Source organism: Lagopus leucura, unplaced genomic scaffold (genome assembly GCF_019238085.1).
Source record: "Lagopus leucura isolate 7727_CA_CO unplaced genomic scaffold, USGS_WTPT01 Super-Scaffold_73, whole genome shotgun sequence".
Lineage (NCBI taxonomy): Eukaryota > Metazoa > Chordata > Aves > Galliformes > Phasianidae > Lagopus > Lagopus leucura.
Window position 1 is genome coordinate 71,453,152 of NW_024962252.1, and position 14,448 is coordinate 71,467,599.

Here is a 14,448-nt window from a genome sequence, read left to right on the forward strand (position 1 = left end):
TTCAGTCTGCCATGATCTCAGCTTCAAGCCTGGATTAAAGCTCCAGATTCAGCTCTAGGGTAAATTAAATTCCATGGGAGTTGTGCCATTCACACAAAAACAACGTGTTCCTTTGGAATAATGATGTGCCTCCCCTTTGATATTTCTACTGCTTGAATGCCAAGTCAGCCTGGTGACACTTGCTCCCTGTTCCCATCTCCCTTGGTGTACAACTGGTGCCTTCAAGAGCGCTTCTGCTCTGGCTGGTTTGGTACATTACTGCAAGCTTTCAAAAAAAAAACACTACCCTCAGCATTTTGCCTGGATCATTTCCTAGTTCAGATCATGTTCCTTAGCAGATGGCTACATCCATCCTCACCAGTCAGCAGCAACCCCACTCCTATAACTAGCACTTGGTAAATAGCATGTGGTCAGTAAACTAAGGCTCAATCCATTTGGACGATTTAGCTTTGGATGATTTTACTTCATATTTTGAAAAGCCCTTCTAGCACAGCCAAGCCCACTATCTCCTGTGTTCTTCTCTCTTTGGCCTTAAGTTCATGGGTTCAGTTTGCATTTTTGCTGTACCTCGGTGGACATCCAATGCCTTCTTGCACACTTGGGGTTTTAATTCATTTCATTTCAACCTTTTTCTCTTGGCAAGTCATTTCATGGAAGCATGCATGTGAGGGTGTGTTTGCATGTTTATTTGACGCACATTACAGAGCACTCTTCTAATTTTTGAACATTTACTTGCTCACTGATCCTATAGAAGATGACTGCTCCTGCCATCTTGTATTACCATGCTGGTTGGGTTGCTGGATAAACTTTTGAGAGCATTAACATGAAAATGACAGGAGCAATCCCTGCAGTTCTTTTCCCTCTAGGCACTCTGCAGTAAGAGAACACTCTGTACTGCTTTGTTTTTCAGGTTGATGGTTTCCTCACACTTCTCTTTGGCCTGGCTAGCATTAACACCCTCACAGTGATCAGCGTGACTCGCTATATAAAAGGCTGCCATCCTGAGAGAGGTAAGGAATAAAGGCAGATCCAGTTGTGCTTTCATTGAATTTTGCTGTGACTCTGTTCTCCTTTCGGTTACAGAATTTACCAGATACAAATTAGATGCACTGGAAACCGTAATATAATGTAGTCAGGTACTTGTAGTTTCCATGGAAATAGATAGGAAGCATTACTTTCAGAGTGACCTACACCCATATTCTATAAATTTTCTCTGGTCCAGCTTTCACCATCCTTAGATAAGACATTATCAATTTTCATGCCCTTATTATGACTGGTTTGTACCACCCCCAAGTGAGAACCTATTAGTATCTGCATTTAAAGCTTGTGTAAACAATGGATACAATATATGAGTTTTTCTTTCTATTAGCATGAGCTGTGAAGAGATTATTCATGGAATCTTTTTTCTTCTACAGGAAGTTCTCTTGCAGTTTATAGTGATAAGTTCATTTCGCCTCCATCTTGTATTCATAGCTTCATAAGATGCAATGTTTAAAATGTACACTTCTCTTTTGCTCTGCTGCATCACACGTTCATTGCTACTATTTATCTTTGGCTGTTGAGAAAATCTGACCAAGTACTCAGTATAATGTTACATAAATGTTAAGGAACAGAGATGGGTGGCTGCATAAGTATTTTATTGGTAGACAAAGAAATGATCACCACATATGGCAACAGTGGAACAGACTGAATCATTTGTACCGTGTGGCTAATGAAGTTTGATAAGATAGTATTTTTTTTTTTTGCTCTTTTTTAACAGTGAGAACTTTGAAATAAATAAGAAAATCCCATGCATTTAGACTAACCATAATCATTTCTGCATAAAACATATTTCTTTCCTTCTTTTTACAAAATTACAAAACACAGCTCCAACACAGAACGTTGTATTTCTGCAGCAGTCAGCAAACATTGTCTCTGATAAATAGCCACACAGTCCCACTGCTCCACAAGTGAACTCAAACACAAGCATTTGCAAATTTAAGCTTTTCTTATAAATAAATAGCTTTATATTAACTTTTTCTCAGATAGCTGTGTTTTCTTCATTATTATTTTCTGGTTAAATCATCTCATTGCAGCTCACTGTATCAGCAACAGCAGTATGACGGTGGCTATGGTCCTCATCTGGATAGCAGCCTTCTTCTGGTCAGCAGCTCCACTGCTTGGCTGGGGTAGTTATACAGGTAACAGGTATCTTTCAGTTGTACTTATTTGCCACTTTTCCACTGAACTGAACTGAGATACTTACCCTTTTTTCTTCCTGTTTGTGATTAAACCGGATTGATCAGCAGCAGAACTGAGAAAAATCATTCATCAGGGAAGATGGATGTGCAGTGTTGCCTGCTTTGGTGTCAGCTATAAAGAGATTTCTTGAAGATATCACAGGAAATACTTGGATCAAATGTGTATTATCTCTGGGGGAAAAAATGGGGCCAGAAATATTTGGCATGGTTAAGCAGTGAGATAAAGGAAATGATCAAAACGCATCCTTCAAAAACTGTCAAGATTAGGAAGCTAGAAAATAATTCAAGTTCCAGCAAGTTAAACTTGAAACTACAGTAAAGCAAGCCAAAAGTTTAAACAGTTTAATGAAATTATGAAAACTAACACAGCAGAGGAAGACAATGATGTCAGTCAGCCCAAGAAGTGATGAGGGTACAAGATAAGGCCATAGGGAAAAAAAAAAAAGTAGAAAAAAATTAATTTGCTGACACTGAGGTAATTCAATGGCTAAGATCTATTTGCACACTAGAAAATTTCATTATGGGAAATAGTTGAGAAATTGTCTCAGATTAAGTCTCTAAACAAACCAATACAATAATTTCAGAGCTAAGGCATCTTAAGTAAACCCTCATCTGGGGGAAAAGCAAATGAAAACACCCCTAGCTTTTAAAATAGTGCTTACCTCCTAGGGGAAAAAAAAAAAAATAATGTGGATCTGGGTTTTGTAGGTCTATGAAACATGAGCACATTAGGGAGAAAACAAGATATAATTAGAAAACAGGTTAAAATATAAAATCATAGATCTCTGGTGTGACTGAAAAGAGGTTGTAGAAAGACAACCTCTTACGTCTTGTATTTCAAGACATATAGGTGGAGAAGAGATTTCTTCCCATGAAGAAATAATGGCAGCAATAGCTAGGAACTAAGGCTCTGAGACTCCAAGATCAAAGGCAAGGCAGAAGGTTAGGGCCAGGGCAAGTGTTAGAAAAAGACTAAAACCAGCACTGCAGCATGCAAATATTTATTAAATAAGCTTTGAGTTATTTCTGTACTTCTGAAGGATGTATGTAAGAAAGCACCCATTTCCAATAACCTGGAGGTCCCCTTCCCAAACTAAACTGTTATCAGAGTACTAGGCTCAGTGCATCTTCTGTTTGAGACAGGACAACTGCTCTAGTTTTATGTAATGTTTTTTGCACTCTAGGTATATCTTAGAACTTGGGTGGTCTGGATGTGTCATTTGCTTTGCACTTTGCAACAAGTGCTTTGCACTCTTGTAGCAACATGGGATTTTGTATGTACAAGAATCCAATTAGCTCTTTATCTGCAGGTTTTCTTATACCCATTTTTGGCCCTAACTTGGATCCATGGACCCAATGTAAGGATTTCCAAATGCCCCCTTGGATCCTGCTTGTAATTTGGATTCAACTCCCTAACAACAGTCTTCAAGACAGCTTCTTTGAGAGCTTCTCCCTGTTGAGAATAAGGGGTGCTTCAGATTCCTCGTTTATCTGACTCTCAACACATTTTCCATAGAGGGACCCATGAATACCTACCTAGGTAGGAGTCCAGCAGAGCATGACAGTGACAGCCAGACCACAGCATAAGGTGCATTTCTGCCTCCCACCTGTCACTTCTGCACAGCAGCTGCAGAGTTCCCCAGGCCCCCACTGACTTTTGGAAATGCCACTTGCTGGTGCTCCTGCAGAGCAAGGGAAACAGAGCTTTCAATTCTGACATAAAAAAATCTGCAGGATTTTCTTCTTATTCCAGTTGGAAAATGCTTTCTTTTTTTCCAGTCAAAAGTTTCCACAAGCCAGAAAATAAGAATTAAGTCAGAAGTTACGGTTATCTTTTTGAATAATATCTTGGGATCTACTGATGAAAAAAGGCAAAGGAGACCAAAAAAAAAGTTTCTATTACTGAGCATAGCCAGAAAGCACTGCCTAAAGCTTTTGGTGTTAAAAATATCGAGCTCTTTTTGATGAGACTCAAAAGAGATTTTAATCTTTTGCTCCTTTAATTTATTCTATCTGAAACTCCCTCCTATCACCCATGAGGAATTAAGAGGTTTTTTTTTTTTCCATTCAGAATCATCACTGGATGTCAGTGAGAAAGCTGTTGTTAAATCATGCAGGCTTCACCTGTACTGCATTTTCAGGACTTGTTAATACCTGACTTTGTAATTTTTGTTCATACTTCAATTATTTATAATTCACTTTATTTCCATGGTTGTCAGGGGGGGGAAAAGAAAGAAAAAAAACATCCATCCCTCCACCAACAAAAATCCACGATTCACAAACTACAGGCAATCCTTAATGCTGTCAAACTCAAGGTTTCTGTCAGGACTCATTTATGAACACATCAAAAGAGACTTGATAAGCCAACTGTTATTCATAAAAAGCATTTAAGCATAGACTGCTCTTCATTCCCATTGCTGCCTTCTTAGCTATCTGATCACCTATGTCCTTTTGTAAATGCCCCTAGTTGCAGATCCTATTTGCCTCACATTGTTTTTAAGAGCTGCAGCTCCTTTGTAGTTTCTTTCCATTTAGAAAGACATGAAACATTTTGCTAAGTACTTATATGCTTCATTTTCCCCATAATCTCTATTTGCTTTCATTTCTCCCACCACAATAAAGTTTTCAATGCCTTTTTTCTTCTATTAAAAAAAAAAAAAAACAAAAAACAAAAAAAAACCACCACTGAATATTTTTATTTCTTACTTTACTATGCAAGTAGTGACTTCTTACATGCGGCATATTGTATCTTTACAAGTGCTTGTTATGCTGCTACAGTGCTCACCTTAGAAAGTTACTTTTTAGAAGCATTTCAAATAACAGAAGATAACACCCTGTAGTATTAACAAACTAAATTAATACCTGTTTTCTAGTGAAATGTCCTGAAACAACAGTTTGTACGTTATGGATTTACACTGGAAATCTAAATAAGACAGAATGATAATATGGATTAAAACTTGTAATGGTATATAGCAGTACTTGAAAAATTGGTTGTCATAGCTTGTTAAATTAGAAAGGTGCTTATAGCTTAAAGGATGTAAAATACAGCATTAAATGTAATAAATTAATCATACAAAGCCAGATAAGTGTTTTAAAAATGCTTAACAACTCATCTTTGTTTTCCAGATCGCATGTATGGAACATGTGAAATAGACTGGGCAAAGGCCAACTTCTCTACAATCTACAAGTCCTACATTATCTCCATTTTTATCTGCTGTTTCTTCCTACCTGTAACAGTCATGGTCTTCTCATATGTGTCAATTATCAATACTGTCAAATTAAGCCATGCATTAACAGGACTCAGTGATCCCACAGATAGACAGAGGAGAACGGAGCGCGATGTCACCAGGGTAAGTCTGGGTTTCATATCATGGGATTTATCTCAGCGAAATCTGTCTGTCCAAAAATTGATCTCAACTAGGACAGAAGTGAACAAAACCCATAGCCCCTATTAAACTTCTTTGTAATCATCACTACTGAGTCTGAGCTGAGTGAACATAAGGATTGTTTAGAACTCCCTTGGTTGCATAACATCTGTGATGTTGCTACATCACAAGAGAAAAATAATTTAAATATAATTGGAACAGGCCATACACCACAAACACAAAAGTTTAGTTTGGCATATTCTCTTTCAGAAGAGATGTTACTTCTGAGAATACACACAAGTTACAGGGGAACTTTCAAATTACTTATCCTAGATTGAAATCTACACCAAATATCCTAAATTCATAAAAACCTATAGGGAATTGCAGCTGTTTTTGTTCCAGTAGGTGAGGCACTGCTCATGCACACCTCATGCCAACTGAGATATACAGCTTCTAGGCACAGCTGGCACCAAAGAAAAGTTTTTGCTTCTCTGTGCAGTCCTGTAAGCCATATCTTCAGGAGAACCTGAATGTTTCCCTTCCAGATCAGTTTCTAAGCTATTTTTCCCCCAGTGTATTTCATCTCTGATGTAGTCTTCCAGAATAAATTTAAGACTGTTTTCCTTCTGTCTTTCAGGTCTCTATTGTTATTTGCACAGCCTTCATTATTGCATGGTCACCATATGCTGTCATCTCTATATGGTCTGCGTATGGTCACCCTGTGCCCAATCTTACCAGCATCCTTGCCAGTCTGTTTGCTAAGTCTGCCAGTTTCTACAATCCTATAATCTACTTTGGAATGAGCTCTAAGTTTCGGAGGGACATTTTTATCTTATTCCATTGTGCCAAGGAAGTCAAGGACCCTGTGAAGCTCAAACGTTTCAAAAACCTCAAGCAAAAACAAGAACCTTCTCAGAAAGAAGACAAATACGCAGCAGAAATGCATCCTGTACCGAGCCCCGATTCTGGTGTGGGAAGTCCAACCAACACCCCACCTCCAGCAAACAGGGAAGAGTATTTTGGTATTCTCGATACACCATCTAATAACCCTGACATCGAATGTGATAGACTATAAGTTTTATGGCCACTTAACACATGCACCCACCTTTGTGTTCAGGAAGACCCTCTTCAGATCACTGTCTGAGTGATCTCCCAACTCCCAATCCATCTACTTCTTTCTGTAGCACTGAGAACTACACAACTCAAGCACATCGGGTGACAAAGAGATACTTCCCTTCTGTGTAGGTACAGAATGCTACAAAACACATTTCAACTCGGGCAGCACACATGGTGCCCGAAGCATTCAATTTTCACACATATGAAAGAAAATGAAGGCTCACTTGTGAAGAACTGGCGTTAGCTAGCAAAAAAAAATACTGTTATTATGTTCCTGTCCCAATTTTATTAATCATAAGATTACATTTCCAAATCTGTTTTTAACTCCTCAGCAGTCTCAGGCATAGAGGATCTTTTCAGCTCTCTGGTGCAGCACAGACCCCACTCACAGGAAAAGATGGGCCCACCTGCTGCAGAGCTGCTGCTCCAGTTCTGCAAGTTGGTAGGCAAAGCTGTTCCTCCCTGGATACAGGGATAGAATGGCCATGCCCACATGGGTATGCAACAGACTACCTGCCCAACTCTACATGTATCTATGCAAGTGCAAAGAACTGTAGATCTTGGTATTCTGTCTCTGTAGGTTTAAGAGGGACTTTATACTTTTCTTTGCTTGTTTCCAGAATTATTTTCATCTTCCCTGACTCTTCCAGTGAGCAGGGCCTGGCTGTAGCATGCACGTGCCCAAAAGCTGGCTTTAACTTCCTGATGTGTCTCTCTATCTCAATTGCTTTTCTGGGTGACTGTGAAGGTGGAGCGCGAGATGGTTGGCAGCCACTGAAACCAATGACAGTAAGAATAAGACAGTAGGAGTATTAAGAAAGTATGGCATCAGTGCTATTTACAAAATAATCTAACAACACTTTACTGCTGCTGTTAAAGTTTTTGTACCTACCTACCATGGGAAAAAAAAAAAAAGGACTTTCAGATAAATGCAAGTAGCAACAAAGGATAGCTATTTTAATAGCAAAACTATAGGAATAAATCAGCAGTGAGAATATCTGATACAATAACATCCAATTATTCCCTCAATTTAATTTCACAGAATGAAAGTAAGGAGGCACATGTTCATAACTTCCCATCTTAGGAATTCACTGAGCACACAGATTTCCATCACATTGTTTTTGTATTAACCCTGGAAATTGTGTCTTCATTCAGTGCCATTTGCATGAAAAACAAGGGTGGGGGAAAAAAAAATGAAATGATTTGTTGCTAACCTCAGTGATATTTATGACCTACATGGAATCTTTCACCCTCAGCATATGCTAAGATGTAGTTGTTTTCCAGCGGTTTGTAACTTCCCCAAGAAATACATTTGGAAAATCAAAGCAAGCCCACCTTCATTTCCTCCATTACTCTATTTGTTTTGAGAAAAATCACTTGTGTTTTGAAGTTAAAAAGAAATAAACATTTTAAGCAACAGTTGGGAACTGTTTCCTTTCACAGCCACAGATCTGAACTGCAAGAATATTCATCCCCACGGAAAATTTTGAGATATGGGTGCTATTTCATTACCATAAATAATTAAAAGCAAATAAGTAAACTGTTGACTTCCAGATAAAAGCACATGCCATAACTGCAGAAACAGATGAAGCCATTTAAGGCAAACCCCTGTCACAGCCGGATGAAGGCAGGCAAGGCCAGTCAAAGCTGGCACAACATTTTAAAAGCTTCTATGTCTAAACCCAAATCCTTGTTGGCAGCCTCACTGGACTGAGCTTAGCTACTGCTGCACACACCCACAGGTCACTTTGAGATGAGTGCCATGCATCCTTTGGGTGCAGCTCACAGAGGTACCTGCAGTGACAACCGCTCCAGGCACTGGCAATAGCCACAGACACCTGGCTAGCATTTAATCAGCATTTCTGCTGATTTATGGATGTCTAGGGAAAGCATATGTGCCATTGCACATGTACACAGCAGCAAGGGAGAGACAGGAGTAAGATACATGAACCAGGAAGAATCAACATAAGAGGGGAACAAGAAGATATGCAAGGACGCAAGGGGTCAACAGCTTAAGGACACAAACTTGCCCCAGAACAACTAGAAACTGCTAATGCTACAAAAGCCTTGACCGGACAGTGCAGATCTCATTCTTGCCATGCCTGAGGCTACAGTCCTTGTAGATAGATTCATGATTGCAGAGCAAAACATCTGGTTTTGCAGGTTATTTGAGGGGGGGAAGGAAGAAGATGGATGCCTTTGCAGGCACCAACCTGTGCTCCAGGCCCCATAACAGGCACATTTGTCACTGGAGTTACTCAGGCTGTTAGGCTTCCAGCCCTCACGCATCAGTATTCTGTAGCTGCACACAAGATACACACAAGCACCAGAAGACAGGAAAAAACACCCAGAACCAGTTCATGCTCAAGTACAGGTAAGGGAATATGCTTCAGGATTTCAAGTGTGCAAATCCACACACAAACTGCAAACAGTTGGCCACCATCCTGCTTTCCAGTTTTGTTTTTCTTCCCCTTGTCTCTGGTTGCATGCTTGTCTGGAGGAGGCTGAACCCTGCTCCTCTGCTTGCTGAGCCCACATCACTGACCTCAGAGAGCCTCAAAGGGTGCAGAGGTTGAGAGCATCAGCAAGGGGAAACACTATCTGGGAGTACAGAAGGGGTGTGATGGAGTCCTAGGCTCTGTTCCCTATGCATTTTTATGCCTTTTAGTCAGCAACAATGAAGAACAGTGTAGAGGCATACAGAAGACTAGAGTCAAATTATTTGCCTGCCAACCCTACTGCTTGCCAAACGTTGGATTTTCTTTTACAGTGGATGAATTTTGCCAGAGATGCAAGAGGGCTGTTGTCACGAACGATGCCCTGGTGATAAGGATGCTCTCAGTAAACTGCAGCTTTTAATGCTCTCAGTCTAAGATGGTCTTTGAAGGGAGGTCCCAAGTCCCTCACAGAAGCAAAGGCCTACCTGCTTCTGAACTGTCTGTTTAGAAGTACTGTGTTTGTTTTGAATATAATAGGACAAGCATTTCATTTCCAAGAATGCTCTCAGCTTTTACTGGCTTGTTCCAGCAGGATCTGAGACATCTATTCACTCTCTCTCACTGCTAGGACACAAGGAACCCAGCCAGCAAACCCTGCTAGCTATTCATCATCCATCTATCTCTGTACCCTCATTCCCATTGGCACTGCTGAAACACTCTGGCAAAAGGTGACATACCACAGCACAGCAAAAGTCATTCTGCAAAAACCTTGAAACACTTAAGCCACTCTTTAAATACTCTATATTCTCATTTTTGCCTAGCATTTCTGATTAGATATTCATTAGTACACACGAGCAGGTAACTTAGTAAATACATTAATTGTGAAGCCATTACATATGTATCAAAATCTCATCAGCTCTTATTTCTTATTATCTATAGTATTCGTAACATTCAGCATACCAGTATTACACCATCATCACTGTAGTTGTCAATACTTAACACAGGCACATTGGTCTTGCAGGTGGCTCCCTGTTACCAACACAACCATTTTACTTGGGCTACATAGTGCAAGCAGTTAAGCCAGGATTATTTATGGTCAGTTTCCACACGTAATAATAGCTGCTCCTGGTTTGAGGGGAAAAAATATATATATATATATATATATATATATATATATACACAAAAACAAAGCTATCACTTGTTTATTTATGCCAAGAAAACCTTTAGGGCTCAAATTTTCCCTGCTGACATAGTTGCCAAGCTGAAAATCCCTCTGGGTGTCAGCACATTGAAGTACATAGCAACGTTTCTTTACAGCATTGACATTTCTAATGGTAATATGAATAATATGAGTGTGCAGTTGGAGGGACAGCATACTGCAAGCCAGTCCCTGTTCTCAGTGATATTTATACCTTTTTATCCAATGACTCATGTAAAGTATTTCATGTAGCAGAGACTAGAAAACAGGACATCTACCTTCATCCCCATGAAGATAATGACTTTACTATGGCATGCTTACTAAGGATTGCACACTCTTGCAGGGTCTCTTTCCACCCCAATAAGCCCTTTGTTCTTTGCCTCGTACACTGACTAGACAAGGGGGATACAGACTGTGTCCACTGCACTATCCATAGGAGTAATAGATGAAGATGAGATCCTTTCCCAAGGTTAGGGCTTGAAAAGAACTTGGTTCTTCTACCCTATGAATGCTTGCATTCCTGGGTAATAATGAAAAGTGTGTGTGATGTTACTGCACCTGTACTTCCAACTATCCAGAAAACACTATAAAATAGCTTAGCAGGTCAGGTTCTCTTGCAACACTGCGTCTGATCCTCTCTCTCCCTCTCAGATTGCCAAAAGCTTGGATTTTGGAGCTTGTCAGTGCATCAACAAATGCAAAGGACTTCTCAAAATCCTTTGGGAGCTCTGAGGGCCAAAGCAAAGATGCCTGCAGGGTCAAATGGGCCTGTGTCTACTATATGGTCTGAAGTGCCCAATTTTCACATGATGTGAAGATCCTACAGTAGTCATTGCCCCATTCTTTCATATATCAATGATCTACGCAATATGGGAAAGCTACAATCAGAGAAATAAAATGGCTCTAAGGACCTCATGGTTAACACGTATTCCTGCTTTCTTGGAGAAGGCAATTCAGGTGATTCCAGAGGAAGATGGAATCACGATCTCCAGAAGAGCAGAGCACAGATACTACTGGACACAGTTACACATTAATCCTGCCTGGATGCTTCTTGTAAAGCTTGACCAAGTAGGCACAGTCAAATATAACTCTCACAGTCTGAGTGTGGGTATTTAAATAGATTGCACTGACTGCAGTAGAGGACAGCAGCTTACCATCTGGCCTATGCTTTTATCTACAGTTTTGACTATACAATATGTATTTAGTACATTTCTGAAACTTTGTTTTCTGGATTGGATTTTTTTCGTGCACAATCTGTCTATATAGTAGCTTATCATAAGAGGGTGGCAAGAATACATTATGCTTGACATGCAGGAGAAGAACAAGAATAAATTCAAGATTCAAAGGATGTCTATATAGTACTACAATAAAAACACATCAGAAATTTACTAAATGGAAAGTAGTAAGAACAATAGTTATAAAAGAGTCACACTGGAATAATAAAAATTAAAAAAGAACCATCTACCAGCTGTCTATGCCAATAATCATCAACTTTAATGCTCAGTGAACGAGACATAAGCCCTCTGGGGACAACAAACACATAGCATTTAATTATGTAATAGGACATATCCTAGTAAAACAGAAGTTGAAGGATTCAGAGATGACTTCAATGGCCCCCTCCACCTTGCTGATATGACAGCCTCCAACAGCCTTTGACGCTGTTCCAGCCAGCCTGACCAATGCAAGGAGCTACTGCTCGAGCAAAGTTTGAGTGATCACAGAGGGTGCACGTGTGACTAGAGTGCACCTCTGCTGGATCCAGAGTAAGGTCAGAGCAAGCTGCTCAAGCCATAGGTGCCTGTGTACCACAGTACTTGTGAACTGAAGCATTAAATCAAGAATAACATTTGGTAATACAAATGAGAGCACAAGTAAATCTTGGTAATGTGTCTTGGCAAATCCTTACCACCCACCAGAGATAAATTTCAAAGGGATTTGTATCTGTAACATTATAGTGTTATGAAAAGCACAGCAGTAATAGCAGGGCGGCAAAATCTTTGGCTGCAGTAACTGAGGGCAAGCCCAAGTGCAGCACTCATAGAAGCAGAAACAAAGGAAGATTATTTGCTTACCTCCAGAAGACCTCAGGTACTCAAGGATCTCCAGCAGGATACCCCTGCCTCCATAGACAACCCTTAAATGAGGTCTGGGTAGAGGTGGAGCCAGGATCCACCCCTTCCAGTCGCTCAGCTGCATTGCTTGCACCTGAGCTCATCTGGGTTGGCCCTGCCTTCCCACCAGCTGCTCAATCACTGGTTTGAGCCCTGAGTTAGCATTTCCACTACAGTATCATCCTATATTCACATGGGAAAGCAAGATAAATTTAGTGGATTTGCATCATGCTTTACACTGTGAGGAACTTGCTGCATGAAATGAGCAAAGCTAACTTAGTCAGGAGCAAGCTAGACAATTCCTGAGGCAGCATGCAGTGTATGTGTGGATTTAAAGGGAGTGGAAAATGGATTTTTGCTAGCACTGGATTTCATCATGTTACGTGACAATCCAGTGCAATCAACTTTGCTTGCTGAAAGGCACTCACATACAGAAACAACCCCAAATGTTATTTCAGACAAAATTATTCCAGATTAATGAGCAGCTCAGTGATTTCAAAGTTTACGTTTCAGATCCAGAGATGAGATCTGTATCATCCTACAACTTGAGGGAGCTACTGCCAGACCACCAGGAGTCAGGGCAACAAAAAGCATTTATTTCTGTGGTCAATCAGACCTAGGATCCCAAAGGTTTTTAAATGAAGATGATATGCCTCAGTCACCTCTAAGAATCGGATCACTTATTGAAAAAAGAGTTTGGAAGAATCGACCCACAGTAATGACAAGCAAACAATGGGCCTCTGGTGGTCATTCTGCATCACCTGGATAAAGCCTGCAAGGATAAGGCCTCTTGACAAAGTCAAGAGGAAAAACAGCCTGGTCCATGCCCAGCCTCCTGTTGCAGCATGGCTTCCACTTGGCCACAGCTATATGAGGCACTGAATGCAGGTCAGAAGCTGACTGGATTTGCTTAGCAACAAGATCAGAAAACAAATAATGCAGTTAATGAAAAGAATTATAAAAGTGCTTGGAAAAAGCTTGGGAAAGCCAAGAGGAGCAAGCTGGCATGTCTCTTGTGTGATGATTTAGTGGAGGGTTGTTAGTTAGGGTAGTATGGTTAGGTCATGGTTGGACTCAATGATCTTTAAGGCCTTTTCCAACCTGAGTTATTCTATAGTTCTACAATTACGTCTCACTCAGACAACAGCACATAGACATTCCCTATGAGCACAGCAGGGACTGCAGCATGGCCATTCTTCAAGCCCTGCAGTCCTCTGCACTGTGACATTTCACTGAGTCCCAGTGAAAGGGGAAACAAGGCCCAGTGAACCATGTTGGCATTTAGGCTTGCGATTAAAGAAACTCCAGAGAAATGCTAACATTTGCAACTACTGCCCACTTTTGATACTACAATGAAGGCTCTGCAAATGCTTATATAACCCTTCTATATAGCCCATCAACCAGTCTTCATTAGGCAGCAACAAAGAAATGTCAGAAGTGATTGAAGAGTATATCTTTAGTTCAGTGTTTGTGCTTAGGCTGAGGGGGGTGGGAAGGGGAAGACTAAGGAGGGTTTGCAATTATTCATGTTGCAGCAGTGCACTATCTGTGTAGGTCTATTCATCTGAAATGTTGTAGTCAGTAATGGCATTCAGCTCAAGAAATCCCTAAATGTCATTGAGAGAGAGAGAGAGAGTTAATTCCTCTGCCCCCGTGCAGTGATGAAAATTCAGGGCTTCAGCCCACATTCCTTACACCAATACCATAGCACTGACCCTTACTGTGTAAAACCTTGTGATTAAGCCATGTGACTGTAGCAAACCCCACCACCCATGCATTCATTCAGAGTCATCACAAAACATTATCCTTTGCAAATCCAGGGGCAAATCCCCCTATCCCTGCATAATAGCACTGCTGCAATGTTCACAGTCGTGGCAGCTTTAAAACACAACCAGGTTCAACAAGACAAAGTGCTGTATCCTACTCTTTAGTCACAACAACAGGCTTGGGGATTGTTTAGTCTGGAGAAGAGGAGGCTCA

General features: G+C 40.5%; 1 protein-coding gene and 1 long non-coding RNA gene across 3 annotated transcripts in view; one reads left to right on the plus strand and one right to left on the minus strand.

The window, feature by feature from the left end:
* Nucleotides 1–8,105, plus strand: part of LOC122174911 (opsin-5-like) — a 26,100-nt gene extending 17,995 nt beyond the window's left edge. Inside the window, exons 3-6 of the mRNA XM_042862270.1 lie at nt 911–1,010; nt 2,076–2,180; nt 5,367–5,590; nt 6,243–8,105. Coding sequence (XP_042718204.1) covers nt 911–1,010; nt 2,076–2,180; nt 5,367–5,590; nt 6,243–6,680 — 867 coding nt within the window. The 3' untranslated portion in view covers nt 6,681–8,105. The remainder of the gene's footprint in view (nt 1–910; nt 1,011–2,075; nt 2,181–5,366; nt 5,591–6,242) is intronic.
* On the minus strand, nt 3,114–12,459 carry LOC122174912. 2 transcript variants are annotated; one of them, XR_006177259.1, is made up of 4 exons: nt 12,430–12,455; nt 5,103–5,163; nt 3,777–3,922; nt 3,114–3,693 (listed from the first exon to the last, which is right to left on the minus strand). It is a non-coding gene; the product is annotated as an uncharacterized LOC122174912 (long non-coding RNA). The 2 variants fall into 2 exon arrangements; XR_006177260.1 differs by lacking the exon at nt 5,103–5,163 and having other exon boundaries at nt 3,115–3,693; nt 12,430–12,459.
* Nucleotides 12,460–14,448: the final 1,989 nt, after the last annotated feature.